Source organism: Bos mutus, chromosome 18 (assembly GCF_027580195.1).
Source record: "Bos mutus isolate GX-2022 chromosome 18, NWIPB_WYAK_1.1, whole genome shotgun sequence".
In the NCBI taxonomy this organism is placed as follows: Eukaryota; Metazoa; Chordata; class Mammalia; order Artiodactyla; family Bovidae; genus Bos; species Bos mutus.
Genome location: NC_091634.1, coordinates 43,442,351 through 43,462,819, shown reverse-complemented (window position 1 = coordinate 43,462,819; position 20,469 = coordinate 43,442,351). Strand labels below are relative to the sequence as shown.

At 35.2% G+C, this 20,469-nt stretch overlaps 1 protein-coding gene across 7 annotated transcripts in view; it reads left to right on the top strand.

Annotated features, from left to right (window-relative positions):
• CYLD (CYLD lysine 63 deubiquitinase) overlaps positions 1-20,469 on the top strand; it is a 72,210-nt gene that overhangs the window by 37,025 nt on the left and 14,716 nt on the right. For 5 of the 7 annotated variants that reach the window (XM_070388437.1, XM_014480415.2, XM_070388443.1 and 2 more), the window contains 8 exons: positions 2,446-2,544; positions 4,311-4,427; positions 7,739-8,118; positions 9,008-9,173; positions 10,164-10,305; positions 11,989-12,111; positions 14,341-14,432; positions 15,230-15,296. In XM_070388437.1, coding sequence (XP_070244538.1) covers positions 2,446-2,544; positions 4,311-4,427; positions 7,739-8,118; positions 9,008-9,173; positions 10,164-10,305; positions 11,989-12,111; positions 14,341-14,432; positions 15,230-15,296 — 1,186 coding nt within the window. The remainder of the gene's footprint in view (positions 1-2,445; positions 2,545-4,310; positions 4,428-7,738; positions 8,119-9,007; positions 9,174-10,163; positions 10,306-11,988; positions 12,112-14,340; positions 14,433-15,229; positions 15,297-20,469) is intronic. The other 2 variants (XM_070388440.1, XM_070388441.1) reach the window with 2 other exon arrangements.

Here is a 20,469-nt window from a genome sequence, read left to right as displayed (position 1 = left end):
TTTGCGAGTGACTAAGAAGTTTTACCTTTCACAGTAGCTCTCATATGTGGTATTTGGAGATATTTGAATGGCAACATAATAAAAAATACTAGTAAATAGCCTTTCTTTTACTATATGACTTGGTTAAACACACGGTTATTCAGTTTAATTTTGAATTAAAATATTCCATTTGATCACATTATGAGACAGTTAAGATATAGTTTTTATAATGCAGTCTTCTCCCTCTCCAACTGTGAAAAAAAGTTAAAAAGCATCATTTATATGTAATTAATTCAGTATTATTTCCTTCTTTCTTAAAAAATAAAAAGGACCCTTTCTTTGTGCATACAATGTAAAACTTTTCTTATTTTCTACTTTGGTTTCTAAAAAATCCACTCTGGGCACATTGCTTCTGCTAATACATAGCTTTATCAGGTAGGACTCCTGAGTGTCTTGTTGGCTTCCATGGATGCATTGAACTTCCCATCAAAACACTTTCCAGACTGACTTTATTCTACATTTGCTTGATCATTGTCTGTGAATATCTTATGAAAATCACTGACTGTAAGATTTAAAGTAGTCTTTGTATCAACAAGTATGCCAGGATTATTGCATTTATATTTCAAAAATGTTTTAAGTGTTTGCTTCACTAATATTATTGCTATTTATCTCTGGCTTTCTGCATCATTCATTTGTCTATAGCTTTCTCTGTTTTTTTTCTTTGTATATATGTGTTAAATGAACATATATATGTTTTTAAAAACTGATACATATACCTAACCAGACTTTTTCCAATATGTGTTCCATGAAATATATTGATCTGGGATGCTAAGTAGAGTGACATAAAAGATGTTATCAAGTAAATTTACTGTATTTCTCTTTGAGAGATCACATTGCATATTAGCATATAAAGATTCTGGGGTGATGCAGTAAATAAGTCTAGGACACTTCCCCACACACAGGGGTGTTCCGGGGATACCAATCTGGGAAATCCTGCAAAAAAACTCAGTACTAAGTTTTCTTGACATATGATTAAAAGTGGTTAAATTTTCAAGAATTTAAAGCACTTAGTGGGACTGTATTTGAGAGTGTATTATTTTGCAGAAATTACATTTTGAAATATAACAATAATTTGGTTTTGGTATGATCTTTCTACTTTCTGTCTGTTCAGTTGCTCGGTTGTGTCTGACTGTTTGCAACCCCATGGACTGCAACATGCCAGGCTACCCTGTCCATCACCAACTCCTGGAGCTTGCTCAAACTCATGTCAATTGAGTCAGTAATGCCATCAACCATCTCATCCTCTGTTACCCCTTCTCCTCCTGCTTTCAGTCTTTCTAAGCATCAGGGTCTTTTCCAATGAGTAAGTTCTTTGCATCAAGTGACCAGAATATTGGAGTTCAGCTTCAGCATCAGTCCTACCAATGAATATTCAGGACTGATGTCCTTTGGGATTGACTGGTTTGTTCTCATTCAGACCATGGGACTCTCAAGAGTTTTCTCCAATACCATAGTTCAAAAGCATCAATTCTTTGGCACTCAGCTTTCTTTATAGTCCAACTCTCACATCCATGCATCAGTTCAGTTCAGTCGCTCAGTCATGTCCAACTCTTTGTGACCCCACGGACTGCAGCATGCCAAGCTTCCCTGTCCATCACCAACTCCCGGAGCTTACTCAAACTCATGTCATTGAATCAGTGATGCCATCCAACCATCTCATCCTCTGTCGTCCCCTTCTCCTCCTGCCTTCAATCTTTCCCAGCATCGGGGTCTTTTGAAATGAGTCAGTTCTTATTAGATGGCCAAAGTTTTGGAGTTTCAGCTTCAGCATCAGTCCTTCCAACGAATATTCAGGACTGATTTCCTTTAGGATGGACTGGTTGGATCTCCTTGCTGTCCAAGAGACTCTCAAGAGTCTTCTCTAACACCACTGTTCAAAAGCATCAGTTCTTCGGTGCTCAGGTGTCTTTATAGCCCCACTCTCACATCCATACATGACTGTTGAAAAAACCATAGCTTTGACTGGATGGACCTTTGTCAGCAAAGTAATGTCTCTGCTTTTTAATATGCTGTCTAGGTTGATCATAACTTTTCTTCCAAGGAGCAAGTGTCTTTTAATTTCATGACTGCAGTCACCATCTGCAGTGATTTTGGAGCCCCCCCCAAAATCAATTCTGTCACTGTTTCCATGTTTCCCCATCCATTTGCCATGAAGTGATGGGACCGGATGCCGTGATCTTAGTTTTTTGAATGTTGAGTTTTAAGCCAGCTTTTTACTCTTCTCTTTCACTTTCATCAAGAGGCTTTCTACTTTCTATGGCCTTAATGAATTTGTAAGACTACTGTGAAAATGCTGCTTTTTTGTTGGAAAGGGATTGTTGTTATTGCTGTCATTATTTGCTTGATTGTTTCTCTTTTATAAGAATTTCCTTTTATCTTTTTTTAAAAATACGTTTACTGTTTCAGAGAGTGTGACACAGGAAAGGAGGCCTCCCAAACTTGCATTTATGTCAAGAGGTGTTGGGGACAAAGGTTCATTCAGTCATAATAAACCAAAGGCTACAGGTATGGGTTAATAAAATACAGTTCTTAGTTATTTATATGATTTTTGATTTGGCATAGATTAAAAAATGTTGAAAAGTATTACTTCTTAATGTATATGTATATTTTCTTCTTTCAGATATTTTTAGTAGTTTACTAAACAAGTTTATAGATGGTTGCTTAAGCCAAGACTTCCCAACCTTTTTTAATTAATGAAAAATTTCCTGTGAGGACCTGTATCTTTTTCTGGTTCATATAAGCTGATTTTTGGAATTCCCTACTTGCAACATTTGTATATATAGCTTATGTGTGGCTCAGTCACTTAGTCATGTCTGACTCTTTGCAACCCTTATGGACTGTAGCCCTCCAGGCTTTTCCGTGCATGGAATTCTTCAGGCAAGAATACATTTCCGTTCTCCATGGGATCTTTCTGACCCAGGGATCAAACCCCGGTCTCCTGCATTGCAGGTGGATTCTTTACTATTTGAGCCACCAGGGAAGCCCCTATATATAGTTTATAGTTTCACTGTACAAAATAATCTTTTATGGGTAATGTTATGTAGGATAAAGTATACTAGAGATTATGTGGATTTTGCTAATAGAATTGGCACAAGTTAAATTCCAAACTGCTAAGCAAAAGTCTTTGTCTTTCTCCCAGAAACTCCCTCACAGTACATGTAGAGTTCTTTTTTTTTTTTTAATTTTTTTTTTTTACATGTAGAGTTCTTAGTTGTTTTTTGTTTAGCTTCCACATAGGTCATAGATTTATTAGGTGATAGTTATACAAGCCAAACAGCTCATTTAAAAGGTGGCAAGAACTGTTCTAAACCCAGATATAGATTAGGAAAAGATTATTTTTTCCTTGGTTTCAGTTCAATAAAAAGAAATTTTATGCTAAGAAATATTTTATGTGCCATTGGACCCTGAGAGACTTTGAATTAAATAAAATACATAGTCTGTAGTATTTTTTATGTTAACTTATGAATCTAGATAGGTAGTTCAACTTGCTGCTCTCACTTAAATGTAAATAGTCTAAAGATTTTAAGACACATGTGCTACTTTTGTTGCAGCAGATTTTAGTTATAGGAATGAAGTATAGAGTTATCTGCTTTAAATTGAAAAAGAAATCAGATTTATATGGGTTCTAAAGACACCACTGCTCTCAACTATAGCATGTCCTCTTAGTACTAGGACAGGGGAATGTCTTGCCTTGTCTGTAACATAGCTGTACTAATGTTTTCTTACATTTAGTAAGTCTAATGCATAAGCAATAATACTGCTTCACTTTTCCAGAGACATGAAGAAACCCAGCAAGGGATTTGTTGACTAACAATTCCAAAATAGTTAAATCTTAAATCTTTAAACTTAATAAGTGCAATTGATTTATATACATTTGAAGAACTTTTGAGGGCAGCTGTTTTAGAATAAGAGGTTATATTTGTGAATGAAGAGATTTGTCAGATGAAACTGGGGAATGATGATTTTTGACATTTGGAAAAAAGCCATAGTACATGAGGTGATTTTTTTTTTTAAGTAATTTTTTTTTTAAAGGTAGGCTTTTCTTTTATATTGTCTACTCTTATATTGTCTCCTGCACTGAACAATCTTTTTGATGTTGCAAAAATGGTTACCAACTTTTTCAAAGCTGAAGACACTAATAAGATATATTGTGTTTGCATACATTTGTTGGTTGTATAATTGTGACACCATATGCATATTAATTTCTCTTATGGAAAAACTTTCACACCATATTGGCTTTATTTTTAAAAGAAACTTTTCTTGTTCCATAGGATCTACCTCAGACCCTGGAACTAGAAACAGATCTGAATTATTTTATACCTTAAATGGGTCTTCTGTTGACTCACAACCACAATCCAAATCAAAAAATTCATGGTACATTGATGAAGGTAATCTATAATTTTAGTTTGGTTTTTTTTTTAATGATTCTGTCCTTTTAACTTACCAGATAAAAAATAGCTTTTCACCAATATATGTAGTTTTTGGAAACAAAATGAGTAGACCATAAAACTTTCTTTATTGATAGTGCTGAATTAAAATACTGTACACAGTTTGAATGACACTGCTATTAAGGTTATTGCAATATTTAGAAAATGTATCAGCAGCGTGTTTTCTTCACTTCACTCATCTGTTTAAGGTAGAAGATCTCTAGAATCAATTGAATTGTTTAAAGACTTCTTGCTGTCTTGATATTCTTAAACACTGCTTTTAAAAAACCCTACGTTCCCTTGGTTCCAGGACATCACTTTCTTCTGGTTTATTCTTTTGTTGTTGTTGTTGTTGTGCATCTGTTCAACAAATATTTGTTGAATGCTTTCTGTGTTCCAGAAACAGATGTAGAATTTCAATTTTGATGAGCATAATAAAAGCATATGGTGCATCCTTAAATTAGAAAATAGAAATAATTTAGTTGTAAAAGAACATTGTTTCTATCATTGTTTTACTTATATAGTTTAAAAGCTATTCTCTGCAACATTTGATTCATTTATTTAAAAAAAAAAAAAAAAAACAAAGCAAATACTGAGTATTTTCTTAGTGGCTGTGAATCCAGCCATGGAAAAGACTAACAAAGTTCCTGGTTATAGGCAGCTTATATTCTAGTTATGATAGACAATAAATGTATAGACACATAAGATAATAATCAACTGTGACATGTGCCATGAAGGAGACACACAAGGTGATAGTGGCTGGTAGGAAGCCGGCTCCCAGAGGGTGGTTTGGAAAAGATTCTTTGAGGAAATGATATTTACGTGAGATCTGGATGGTATGAATGAACCTACCAGAGAAAGAGCTTGAGAGGAGCATTCTAGGCAGAGGAAATAGCAAAGGACCTGAAGTGAGACATTTTTATATTTGGGGCACAGGAAGTAGGGGCAGGCAGGGTAAGCAAGGAGAAGAGGTGTATGAAACGAATCTGGAGAGGAGGTAGGAGCCAGATCATCTAGAACCTAATAAGCATTGGTGAGAGGCTTAGTATTTATTAAAAGAATACTGGAAAGCCATTGAAGGTTTTAAACAGGGGAATGACACAAGATCACATAAGATCTTTAAATTTTAAAAAGATCTCAGTAGTTGTTGTGTGGTAATTAGATTGGTAAGTAGAGGGCCGAGAGACCAGGTAACACTGGCTGCAGTGTGAGAGATGATGGTGGCCTCGACTATGGAGATGGTGGTAGAGGGTAAGAGTGTTGGACACACTGGGGATATATTTTGGAGACAGAAACAAGACTTTGCTTTATGGAACTGAGTGTTGGGCTTGGAGGGTTGAGAGTTTGGAAAAGAAAAGAATAACTTTAAAATAGATTAAATATCATGAGTAAAGAATCTTAAATGAGTTAAAGTGTTAAGTATAGTAAACACCCTCGTGGTCTCTACTCACTTTAAGAAAAAGAACACAGTATCATTCCCTTTGAAATCCCCTTGGCACCTCTTCCTAGTGTCACCCCTTGCACTCTCCTCTGAGCTACCATCATCTTTAATTTAGTGTTTATCATTCTCTTGGTTTTCATGATCTCTTTATGAGTTTGTCTATCTAAATAGCATACTGTTAGTTCTGCATGGTTTTGAGTTTTATATGCAAGGAATCAGACTGCATGGATATCATGTTATTGTCTTCCAAGTTGTAGTATGTGATTAAGATTTATTAATTTTCATTGCTGTATATCATTCCATTCCATTTCATTGCTATGAAATATTTAAATATACCACAATGTAATTATCTATTCAGCCATTGATGGACTTTTGGATTGATTTTATTTTCTTGCTATATTAACAACTCTGCTATTAACATTCTTATCCATGTCTAGGGTATGTTCCTAGGAGTGGAATTACTATATGTGCATGGAATATGCACATCTTTCCTTTACTAAATAATGCCAAAGTGTTTCCCAGCATAGTTATGCCAATTCACACTCACATCAGCTTTGTGTAAGGGTATCATTTACTTGTCATTCTCACCAACAGTTAATGTTCTAAGATCTTTGCCTTTTGAAATGATACCTTGTGTTGGTTTTGACTTTCTTTTATTGTGTTTCCTAATAACAAAAATCTTTTCATTGATTTGTTGGTGATTTAAGTTTCTTTTTCTATGAGTTGCCTTTACGAGTCTTTCTTGGAAAGAGAAATTTTTTCTGGTCTTTCTTAAAAAAATTGATTTATAGACCCTTTTCAAGTACTAATTCTTTGTCAGAAATAAGGATTACAAATATTTTCTCCTTATTTGTGGCTCTTATTTTTATTCTTGCTACAGTGCTTTTTATTGAACAGGTAGCTCTCAATATTATTGTGGTCATACTTGTCAGTCTTTCCCTTTATGATTTTGTATACTCACGGTTAAGATATTTTTCTCTACCCTAAAGTCACAAAGAACATTCTTCTTTATTCTCTTCCAAAGTTTGTAGTTTTGCCTTTGATGTCTTTAAGCCATTTGGAAATGGTTTTTGTGTAGAGTATGACAGAGGAGTTTCAATTTAATTTTTTTAAAAATATGGATAATTGATAATCTCAGCACTGTTTATTAAGATGTTTGTTCTTTCAACACTGATTGGCAGTGCCTGCTTGGCAATTACGTTAGTGATTTTAATGAAGCAGCTTTTGACTTTGGTCTTTTAATTCATTGATTTCTGTTTTTGTGTTTATTCTTTCTCCTTGACTACTTTTTGCGAGGTTATTCTGTTGTTTATCTAACTTCCTAGGTTCTGTGCTGAGTTTATTAAAATTACCTTACCTTTTTGCTAAAATGAACTAAGTTTATACACTTCATTTATAAGTATTACTTTAGTTGTATTCCACCAGTGTTCATTTTTTCTCTTCCTTTTTTCCTTTATTTTAAAAACTTACTTTATTCTTTCTTCTCTGATTCATTAGTTAGAAGCATCTTTCTTAAATTTTTTGCTGTCTTTTATATTAGTTTTTGTAACTTGATTATATTTTGGACAAAGAATGTAACTTATACAGTTCCAATCAATGATATATTTTTTTGGTTTGAGTAATTGGGAACCATTCACTGAGGCAGAAAAATTTGGAGGCGGGGAAGGAGAATCAAGAGCGCTGTCTTAGAGACAGTAAGTTTGCAATGCTTATGAGGATCATACTAGAAGAGGTCTGGTGGGCAGTTGGACTTATGTATGTACATTTAAAGATGTAGGGCATATTTAGTATTCTTGAATACATTTATCTAATTAAGAATAATTTTTTATAGTTGCTGAAGACCCTGCAAAATCGCTTACAGAGATTCCTCCAGACTTTGGGCATGCTTCACCACCACTGCAACCTCCTTCCATGAACTCACTCTCCAGCGAGAACAGATTTCATTCTTTACCGTTTAGTCTGACAAAGATGCCCAACACCAACGGAAGTATTAGCCACAGTCCACTCTCTCTGTCAGTTCAATCTGTGATGGGCGAGCTGAACAATGCCCCTGTGCAGGAGAGTCCACCCTTGGCCGTATCTTCTGGTAACTCACATGGCCTGGAAGTGGGCTCGTTGGCTGAGGTCAAGGAGAATCCTCCTTTCTACGGGGTAATCCGCTGGATTGGTCAGCCACCAGGCCTCAATGAAGTACTAGCCGGACTGGAACTGGTAATTTAATTTGACCTAAAAATTATATTTCTTTTCCATCTGGGGTTTTGTACAGATTTTTCCTTATTATATTTTTTTTGTGTGAAATATTTTATTTGTCAAAAAGCCATCACTAGAGAAAAATTTTATTACGAATTGCCTGACTTCCTTTGCCACCTGTTAAGCATCTGATCATCTTGTTCCATATGTTAGTTTGATGTATGTTCAAGGAATGAAGATAGATTTTTAGGCTAATGTGTTTAGGCTCATTATATTAAACAGAATACGGTAAGGAAAGCAAATTTTAATCAGTTTTTCTTTTTCTTTTTTTTCTTAACCTTCCTTATACAATCAGTTCCAATGTTTATATCATTGACTTTAAGATTAATCACCATTTTTAGTGACATTTTGAAATCTTTGGTTGTGGGAAGGATTTTGGAAATTAGAATATTGCTTGACATTTCATAATCAGGAAAGAGAATTTGAGTACACTTAGGTTTTATTTAAAAATATTTATTTTTTAATTTGTTGGTTTGCAGGCTAGTGAATGCTAATTTTTCTTTTTGAGTGGTTAAAATAAATAGCTTCTTTTGCCCTTCTCTCCCTACTAGTTTTAATGCTTTTGGAAATGGTGCAGGAAAGTCAGTGAACCAGGGAAGGTTTAAGCATGTATTCAAAAGAGAAATACATTGAGGATTTTATGCTGGAATAAGGCATTAATTTCTCAAATTGAAAGGGCTGAAACACTAGTCAACCCCCTTTTTGTGATAAAGTTCTCAGGACAGGTGTGACAAGGGAGTTCTAAGGAAACGTTAACTTAGTTAACCCTAAGGTAAATAGGTCTTAGTTCTTTGTATATGTCTTTGCAAGATGCAGAATAATGCATGTCTAAGCTTCTTTTTTTTTCCAGGAAGATGAATGTGCGGGTTGTACAGATGGAACATTCAGGGGCACTCGCTATTTCACCTGTGCCCTTAAGAAGGCACTGTTTGTTAAACTGAAGAGCTGCAGACCCGACTCGAGGTTTGCGTCCCTGCAGCCAGTTTCCAATCAGATCGAACGCTGTAACTCTTTAGGTATTTGCCTGCCTTTCATTTATTTACTAATCTGAAATGACTCTAGTTCTAATCTCATGTCATTTTGCAGTAGATAGTAGTAACAGTGTTTCTTTGTTTCTTGCCAGTGTTCATCAGGCTTTTAAATCAGAAAAAAAAAAAGTGATTATTTGGTCTATAAGAAAGTTACATTTATTCTAAGAGGGGCCATTTAAGAAAAAGTAATAGCCAGGAAACTGTGCTTGAGACCTTAAAAATTGAGAAATAGTGGGATTTATTTTTCCCTTTCTGTTTATTACAGACATTTAATTTTCAACAGCTCAGGAGGTAGAGATGGAAATGTGGCCTTTTGTATGGCACTGATTTTCATCTCTCTTTATTGTTCAAGTACATTAGTCAGCATATCTTATCAAGAATGACTTTCTTCTCAGTGTATTGTCTAAGTACCTCAATAATCATATCTTATCAAGAAGTCAGCATTATTAGAAAAAGTAGTTTTAATTGCTTGATGAAGGGCTGATCCTCTCATCACTTATAGTAGGTGACAGTTTCCTGATACTAACCCTTTCCAGTTTTGTATCATCATGGTGAAGCATCTTGAGGGTTAAACAGGTAAAAATAGGAAAATTATTTTTATGGAAAACATGTTTTCTTACAGTAGAAATAATACTTTAAAATTTTTTGTTTTCTTTTCCAACTTGAAAAATGAAACATCTTCAGACAAAATATTTGGGAAACAAAATATTTTGCTTGGCAAAGATGCTTTTTTACATTGCTTGATACTCTAAAGTGTTTTTTAAATGGTGGAAGAAGTAAGGTTGAAAATGAATGTTAGCATTTTTTATAAGCCAGGCTGAATAATAATTAACCAAAACCTACCTTTAGCTTAGTTTTAAATTGGGTAATAAATTGTGTGTCAAAATACAAAAAGATATTTTTAAGTGAGGGAATATGTATGGGAATATATACTATATTAGCTTGAAAGAGTTGTTTTCATTTTTATCTTTGCAGCATTTGGAGGGTACTTAAGTGAAGTAGTAGAAGAAAATACTCCACCAAAAATGGAAAAAGAAGGTTTAGAGATAATGATTGGAAAGAAGAAAGGTATCCAGGGTCATTACAATTCTTGTTACTTAGACTCTACCTTATTCTGGTAAGTTTAAAATTAATGCACTAGGAATATAATGCCATGGGGACGGGTATGTGTGTATGTGAGAGAGGGAGGTAGAAGGAGGGAGAGAAACGGAGGAACTGCCAGCTGGCTCTGAGTGGAGAAACTGGGGGCTCTGGGGTTCAGGACAGAAAGGGAGATTTGCATTTCACTATATGCTCCTGGGAAACTACTGAGTATTGTCTTATGTGCCTGTATCCAAAAAATGAGTACAAGAAGTCATGCAGTGAATGATGGGTAAGAGGAAATGGTGGTGTTACCGGTGGAGCAGATATTCTGAGTGTATGTGGGAAAGCAAAGGACTGAAGAGAATAAGTACAGGATCTTTGTGCACAAATTAAATAACAGGACTTGCCATAAGTCATTGACTGATTTGCGTGTTTGTTTTACTAAGTAGAGGCAATCATAAATCTGCTTTAAAGAATTATTTTCAGTAGAAGCAGTTGCCCTTGTATATGTAGTTTATTTCAAAGTTGAACAATTTAACATGGCAAAAATTTTTATGCTCTGAAGATTGAACCAAGTACACTGCTAGTTAAATTGAGAATAACCTGCCAGCTTGGTACAGCCATGTTGTAAGAAGTAGGAAGTTAATAAGATGTTAAAATTTCAAAGGCAGGAAGAAGAATAAAAGTGGAGGGCCATTTTGGGGGCAGAATATTTTCAGTCTCATTGAAGTGTTGACAAAAGCAAGAATTGATGTAATATTCTTCAGATTTTCTGATAAAACTCTGTGTTAGCCAAATTTTCTTTTTTCTTTGATGTTAGCATATAACTGCTGTTAGTCCCAATTGATTTTGACATTTAAAGTAATTTAGGTCTCTGCAAAAGGGTGTGACAAGAAAGAAGTATAATATCTAGAATGGGTTGCGTATTGGCAATGTTTTTACCCTGGGAGGTTAGTTTCCAGACTTTCTTCTCTGTTGTCTGTTTGTTAACTCAGATTTGTAGGCTTTCTTTCAGTTTTTGCAAAGAACTTTTTCCCAGTAGGTATATTTTTATCCTTTAACACTGCCAATCAGTAGTTTACCTTCTTCTTCCCTCTCTCTCTCTTTTTTTTTTAAACTAAGCAGCAGTATTTCTTTCTTAAGGATTTATTTATTTATTTTATATTGTGGCTGTGGTGGGTCTTTGCTGCTGCTTGCAGGCTTTCTCTAGTTGTGACAAGCAGGGGCTCATTGCAGTGCATGGGTTTCTCATTGTGGTGGCTTCTCTTGTTGTGGAGCACAGACTCTAGGTGCACAGGTTTCTGTAGCTGCAGTGTGTGTGCTCAGTAGCGTTGGCTTGAGAGCTCTAGAGTACAGGCTCAAGAGTTGTGGCAGAGTGGCTTAGTTATTCCACCGCATATGGGATCCTCCTAGACCACGGATCAAACCGGCATCCCCTGCACTGCAAGGTGGATTCTTAACTACTGGACCAGGGAAGCACTATAGTTTACCTTCTTGATATTAGTATTCTCCTTATCCTGGGAGGATTTCTAGGCCCTAATGAGTGAGCCATAGGAAACCTGACAGGAGTTTTGGTTGCCTGTATTAATGAAAAACACTGATTTGTATGTTATGTGTTCTCTCTTGTGATTTTTCTCTTCATTTTCTTTTTAGTATGTGTTTCTCAAAAACGAGTATACTTCCAGCATGAGGAAAAGTATTCTTTTTTATTTTGCAGCTTATTTGCTTTTAGTTCCGTTCTGGATACTGTGTTACTTAGACCTAAAGAAAAGAATGACGTAGAATACTATAGTGAAACTCAAGAACTCCTGAGGACAGAAATCGTTAATCCTCTGAGAATGTAAGTAGAAGATATGTAGTTATTTTTCCCTTTAGATGGTGTCTTATTGGCTGCTTCTTGGTACAGTAATTAATTTATCCTCTGCCTTCATTTAATGATAAATGGGAGAGAATTACTTCTCTTGATGAAGTATTAACTTTTAAAAAGACTTTTGGCCCTTCTTTAACATCTGACCAAAGTGTGGCACATAGTGCATGCCATGAAATGTTGAAACCATTTGGTAGTATACACTCAGTAAAGGTGCTATAAGGCACCTGGGACTTTTACCTTCTCCAACACAATTCCTAAAAAGTTCCCTGATAGCTCAGCTGGTGAAGAATCTATCTGCAATGTAGGAGACCCTGGTTCAATTCCTGGGTTGGGAAGATCCCCTGAAGGGATAGGCTTCCCACTCCAGTATTCATGGGCTTCCCTGGTGGCTCAGATGGTAAAGAATCTGCCTGCAATGCAGGAGACGTGGGTTTGATCTCTGGGTTGGGAAGATCCCCTGAAGAAGGGCATGGCAGCCCACTCCAATATTCTTGTCTGGAGAATCCCCATTGACAGAGGAGCCTGGTGGGCTATAGTCCATGGAATTGCACAGAGTCAGACACGACTGAGTGACTGAGCACAGTCATACTTATTAGACTACTTGGTATGATCTGGCTTCTTAAACTTAATTTTATCTGAATGAATAGCAGCAAGGGAAATATTTTATTTATGCAGTAGTGAATATTTAATAGTTTTGTATGTAAAATAGATATATTTTACTGACATATTTCTTGGTTAAAGGAAGATATTTGGATCTCCCTCCACCTCCCTTAAAAAGGTGATGTTTTTGATCGTTTCCTAGTTTAAGAATTAAAAATATGTCTTTCTTTGGCCACAAGAGCAATTTGTAGTGGTAGAAGTACAAGACGTCTAGTAAGAGCTTTTGAAAGCGGTAGGAGGAAGGTGAGATGATGTCACATTATAAAATTTAAACTATGAAGAATCAGGGCTGTAGATCACAAAATAAATCTGTTCTTTCAGGAACACAGAGAGAAAACTATGTAAAGTCCATATTAAGCTACACTTAAATTTTGTGACATATTTTTCTTAACAATGGAAATTAATAAATATCTTGATATAAGATTGCAAAATGCAGAACACTGAAATATAATGAGCATTCAGAAAGACCTATTATATAACATGACTAGGAAGGTATATTTATAGGTGAATAGTTTTTCCACTTGTATCTTTTGTTTACCTTAAATTCTATTATGATAAAAAAACTGTAGTTTTCACTTGAGATAATTATGAGTCTTGATTTTTACATCATTTTATATTATATTTGTATAAATACAAATTTTTAAAATACTATCTATTCCTTTCCCCAGTGATTGATACTAGAACAAGACAGATTAAATCCAAAATTAAGGCATGTGACCACTTCCTTATTTCCTTCTAAAACACCATAAGTCCATTAATAAACATTCTTCGAATATTGTTGTCCAACTCGTTAAGAATCATGGTTAATTAAACTTTGTCACCCTGTCCACAGCAAGAGACTTGTCAAATGCCCTGTTTTGATCAAGATTCTTTTTGTCTACAGCAGTCAAATCTAGGTTATAGCTGACTAGTTTTACTTGGGACTGAACCTGTGCCTTCTCCATTTAAAGCTTCTCACAGGCAGATACCCTGTTTTTTTAAATCTTACTCATTTTTGTATTCTTAGTGACCAAAAGGTTAGATTACTGTGTAAGTGGTAGGTGCTCAATATGTGTTGGCTGCAAAGAGCTAATGAGTGAGTTTCCTGTATTCAGACAAAGATGAGAGAAAATGTAATTATGATAATTGGTTTGACTGCAGATTTTAGAATTTCAGTTTCTTATCATTGCCCTTTTCCATTTCCCCTGGTAGCTGTTTCATCCTTTAGTATTAAAAGGACCTTCTCTCAAAATTGTATATTCTATTTTGTAAAATAAATATTTTAATTCTTTAAGGACATAGAGAAAACAGTCATCATAAATTAAAATTATTTTTTCTTTTATTACTGTATAATAGTTATATCAAAAATTTTTAAACCTCAAGAAGAAGCTTATAATTGTATTTTTTAAAAATACTTATAAGCATGTTGATTTGTGACACTAGTTTATATAAGAAATACATGATTATTAAAATGTGTTATGTCCATTGTAAACCAACAATATACTTCAATAAAATGTTATATTAATATGTATGCTAGAATTAATAGTTTTTTACTAACAGATATGGTTATGTATGTGCAACAAAGATTATGAAACTGAGGAAGATACTTGAAAAAGTTGAGGCTGCATCAGGATTTACCTCTGAAGAAAAAGGTGACTGTTTTAATTTATAGGATTTGCTTTAAAAATAACTTGAAGGCATAAATGCTAAATTATTGGCTGAAATGTTATGTCTGTGTCGTTTTGGGGGTTTTATTTTAAAATATAATTTTTTCTTTGTGATATACAATTTTCTTCCCTATTTATAAATACTTTGTCTCTTCTAAAATGAGTGATATGTGAAATAATGAACCCCTTTAATAAGCTGACTGGTTTTAGTATATTATGAATACATACAGAGAGTTTCCTTCCAGCAGTGATACTCGGAGTTTTTTTCTTTTCGTTGGTGAAGAGTTGTGCTGAATTACCCACAATTCCCACTTAGCTTTCCTTATTATTAGGTGAGTTACAAATGACTGATTAGGATTTAAGATTATGGTCAGAGACAATGTTTAATCTCTTCATTAGCTAATGAATTTCCTCAGAGGTTCAACTACTGACTTTGAATGTGTTAACAGTATATTGTAACCAACTATAATATTTACAGTCTTGATAATTATTTAAATAACAGAAAAAATAAGATCATACTTAAGTTCCCCTATAATTATTTCCCTATATATGAATTATTATTTAAAATGCAATAAAGTTATAACAAACTTGGCACATAATACTTTCTCATAACATTTAAATATCCTTTGTATTTCTTTTTGTTAGGAAAACTTGAGAACTATTCTTTTAATTGAAATAATATTGATTATGAAATTCTATATAGGAATATAACTGTTTTAAATAAAAATAGAATGGTTTAAAAATTTTGTCTGTGATTTATTTGATTTTTTATCTTCTACTAGATCCTGAAGAATTCCTGAATATCCTGTTTCATCATATTTTAAGAGTAGAACCATTGTTAAAAATCAGGTAATTTTAAATTGTTACATAAGCATTGGAAAAAAAGAACAATCCTCATTTCCACTGCCATCATTCAGTAAAATTGATTTTCTTAGTGATTACTTAATATTGTATTTGTTTAATGATCCTAATATGCTAGGTTCCTACACTGCAAATTAATTTAAATCAGTCTTCTCAATAGTATCATACTTAACTGGAAGATCAAATCCAATATAAATTTATGCTTTTAATTTTAACCCCAGTAATATAAGTCATTTTCTTATAAAACTGTATATAGATATATTTGTAATTTAAATTAATGAACCCTTTAAAGAGAATCTTATTTGAATTCAGTCAAACATGATGGGAGCACTGTTTCTGGCTACACCACTCAATGAATTTAGCTTCAAATCAGCTCTTTTGTTCCCAGTTTTATAGCTTGGTCTTTTCCCTGGCATCTTGAATGAAAGTCTTGAATCTCATGCAGTGAAGTTCTTCATGAGATATTCTAAGTGGATGAATTTTCCAGGTTGAATGCTGGACCTTTTGACATTTTAGTCTGGGTTATTTTGTTGAAGAATCTTGCTAATATGCTATTTCAGTTGCTAAGTCATGTCTGACTCTGGAACCCCATAACTGCAGCATACCAGACTTCCCTGTCCCCCACTGTCTCCTGGAGTATGCTCAAATTCATGTCCATTGAGTTTGGTGGTGCTATCTAACCATCTCTCTGCTGCCCTCTTCTCCTTTTGCCTCAGCCTTTCCCAGCCTCAGGGACTTTTCCAGTGAGTCGACTCTTCTCATCAGGTGGTCAAAATATTGGAGTTTCGGCTTCAGCATTAGTCCTTCCAGTGAATATTCAGGGTTGATTTCCTTTAGAATTGACTGTTTTGATCTCCTTGCTGTCCAGGGGACTCTTCAGGAGTCTTCTCAGCACCACAGTTCAGGATCATCTCAAAAGCATCAATTCTTCAGTGCTCAGCTTTCTTTGTGGTTCAGATTTCACATCTGTACATGATTACCGGAAAAACCATAACTTTGACTGTATGGACCACTGTCAGTAAAGTGATGTCTCTGCTTTTCATTACACTGTCTAGGTTTGTCATAGCTTTCCTTCAGGGAACAAGCATCTTTTAATTTCGTGGTTGCAGTCACTATCTTCAGTGATTTTGGAGCCCAAGAAAAGAAAATCTGTAACAGCTTCCACATTTTCCCCTCTGTTTGCTATGAAGTGATGGGATCGGATGCCATGATCTTAGTTTTTTGAATATTGAGTTTTAAGCCAGCTTTTTCGCTCTCCTGTTTCACCGTCATCAAGAGAGTCTTTAGTCCCTCATTACTTTCTATCAATAGATTGGTATTACCTGCATATCTGAGGTTGTTGATTGATGCTTTTGAACTGTTGGAGAAGACTCTTGAGAGTCCCTTGGACTACAAGGAGATCCAACCAGTCCATCCTAAAGGAAATCAGCCCTGAATATTCATTGGAAGGACTGATGCTGAAGCTGAAACTCCAATACTTTGGCCACCTGATGCAGAGAACTGATTCATTTAAAAAGACCCTGATGCTGGGAAAGATTGGAGGCAGGAGGAAAAGGGAGCAACAGAGGATGAGATGGTTGGATGGCATCACCGACTCAATGGATATGAATTTGAGTAAGCTCCAGGAGTTGGTGATGGACAGGGAGGCCTAGCATGCTACAGTCCCTGGGGTTGCAGAATTGGACACTACTGAGCGACTGAACTGAACTGAGGTTGTTGATACTTCTGACAATCTTGATTCCAACTTGTGATTCACTAGCTCAGTATTTTGCATAATGTACTCTGCATATAAGTTAAATAAGTAGGGGACAATATACAGCCTTGTACTCCTTTCTCTATTTAAGCCAGTCTGTTGTTCCATATTCAGTTCTAACTATTGCTTCTTGACCTGCATACAGGTTTCTCAGGAGAGGGGTAAAGTGGTCTGATATATCCATCTGTTTGAGAATTTTTCACAGTTTGTTGTGATCCACACAGTCACAGGTTTTAGCATGGTCAATGAAGCAGACATAAATGTTTTTCTGGAATTCCCTTGCTTTCTCTATGGGCCAGCAAATGTTGGCATTTTGATCTCTGGTTCTTCTGCCTTTTCTAAATCCAGCTTGTACATGTTGAAGTTCTTGATTCACATACTGTTGAAACTGCTTGAAGGATTTTGAGCATAACCTTACCAGCATGTGAAATGAGTGCAATTATAAGTAGTTTGAACATTCTTTGGCATTGCCTTTCTTTGGGACTGGAATGAAAACTGACCTTTTCCAGTCCTGTGGCCACTGCTGAATTTTCCAAATTTGCTGGCATATTGAGTGTAGCACTTTAACAGCATCATCTTTTGGGATTTGAAATAGCTCAGCTGGAATCCATCACTTCTATTAGCTTTGATTGTACAAACACTATCTAAGATCCACATGATTTCACACTCCAGATGTCTGGAGTGATCACACCATCTTGGTTGTCCAGGTCATTAAGACCTTTTGTATAGTTCTTCTTTGGGATGGTTTTGGTCACCACTTCGTGTACAGTGTTACAAACTCCGTCCATAGTTCTTCAGGCATTCTGTTTACCAGATCTAATCCCTTAAATCGTCACCTCCACTATATAATCATAATGGATTTGACTTAGGTCATACTTGAATGACCTAGTGGTTTTCCCTACTTTTCTTCAGTTTAAGCCTGAATTTTGCAATAAGGAGCTGGTGATCAGAGCCATAGTCAGCTCCAGGTCTTGTTTTTGCTGACAGCATAGAGCTTCTCCATCTTTGGCTGCAAAGAATTTAATCAGTCTGATTTCAGTATTGACCATCTGATGATGTCCATGTGTAGAGTCATCTCTTGTGTTGTTGGAAAAGGGTGTTTGCTGTAACTAGTGTGTTCCCTTGACAAAACTCTGTTAGCCTTTGCCCTGCTTCATCTTGTACCCTAATGCCAAACTTGCCTGTTAACTCTAAGCTGTCTCTTGACTTTCTCCTTTTGCATTACAATTGCCTATGATGAAAAGGACATCTTTTTTTGGTGTTAGTTCTGTCTTGTAGGTCTTCATTGAACCGTTCGACTTCAGCCTCTTTGGCATTACTGCTTGGGGCATAGACTTGGATTACTGTGATGTTAAATAGTTTGCCTTGGAAATGAGCTGAGATCATTCTGTCATTTTTGAGGTTGCACTTCCTTAAAAGCTAACACAGACAAGGATTCTTACTCATCTCAATGTCTCAAGTGATTTTCTTTGATGCCAATGTTTAGTTAATGAGAAAAAGAAAGGAAGGAAGGGTTGATGGACAATACTGCAGTTATAATTTGATAATGTTTTGGAAGTTCTGGCTAATGAAATAAGACAGGATATATTTATCATCTCTTCAAATATGGTGATAACTATATGTATACCTGGGCTTCCCAGGTGGTGCTAGTGGTAAAGAACCTGCCTGCCAATGCAGAATATATAAGAGATGCAGGTTTGACCCCTGGCTTGGGAAGATCCCCTGGAGGGGGGCATGGCAACCCACTCCAGTATTCTTGCCTGGAGAATCCCATGGACAGAGGAGCCTGGCAGACTAGAGTCCATAAGGTCACAAGAGTAGGACATGACTGAAGTGACTTAACCTGCACATATGTATACCTAGAAAATCCTAGAGAATTGTTTAGAAACTGTAGTATTAATACAAAAATTTGTAATTTGGCCATGTAGAATAAAATCATGGAGAAATCAATTGTATTTGTTTATCAGTAGCAAATATGAAGAAAGGATAATTTCATGCTTCATGAAAGTATAAAATTCTAAGAAATCAACTTTATTGAGATAGATTTTTTAAAAAGTTGTCCAGAGCTAAAAAGTGATTTGATTAATTAATGAGAAAGATTATATTTAAGTATAAAGATTAAATAAGTTTAACATGTTAATTTTTACAAAATAATTTGTACATCATCAAGATCTTAACTTTTCCCCCACTTTGGAATGCTGTAAAACAATTTTAGAAATCTCTACAAGATGTGAAAACATTGTAGTGTTTTTAAAAAACAATTCTATTATAAGCTATAAAGATAGCACAACAGACATTAAAGCAGTATGATACTGGCACACAATTAGAAACTGAATAGATAGAACTGAAGACAAAGCCCAGATGTAGAATTAACTGTATGTGGTATTTCAGTATGTCAACCTTCAAATACAAATTAGGAAGGAAATATATTTAATACATAATGTAGGAAATTTAGCAGGCAATTTGGGAGGAAAAAAAATCACTTTTGTTTTTCATCTTGAAGAGTTAAGGTTCAGATGATTAAAACAGTTTTGTTTTGTTTTTTTTTCCCCATAGCCCATTGGGGAGGTAATACATTCCTGGTAATAACACAGGATGAATACTGCAGTGATTCTCAGAGTGGGTGAGGAGGGGTCAGGTACATATAGAAATATATCTCAGTGTCTAAGGTATTGTGGAGTTTCAAGAGGGCCCTGGGAAGCTCTGCCTCTCCTCCCCCTTCAGCAGCCCCTTCATATTGAGAATCACTTAAGATTATAAAAATATGAAAAAAGATACTTTAAAGGTTGGCAGTTTTCTCCCGAGTGTCATTCTTCACCTCCATAGACCCATCTTTCTGAATGAGGGAGAGTCAGCTGATGCAACAGATGAGTACCTTAGAGACTATTCTAAAATGATATTCTTAGTATGAAATATTTTTAAATGGTGAAGAGAATAAAGAAGGAATTAGATACCTATGGAGGACAAGTATAGATTTAATAACAAAGAAAAATAAAAAAAGATGAAATTATCATAAATAGAATAAAAAAACTATATAGTTTATATATGTGTGTATATGTATGTGTGTGTGTGTAGTTTATATATGTATGGTTTATACATATGTGTGTGTGTTTGTGTTCAGTCATGTCTGACTCTGCAACTCCATGGACTATAGCCCACCAGACTCCTTTATCCATGGAATTTTCCAGGCATGAAAACTAGAGTGGGTTGCCATTTCCTACTTGAGTATAGCCATATAGATATGGCTGGGAGAGGATACCTCACTGAATGCAGTATGCACAACTAAGGAGAGAATTGCTCATTTACAAGGTAGATCTGAAGAAATTACCTAGAATGTAGCCCAAAGGGACAGAGTTATAAAAAATAAAGGATAACAAGGAAGAAAAGAGACATGACAGACAAATTCCA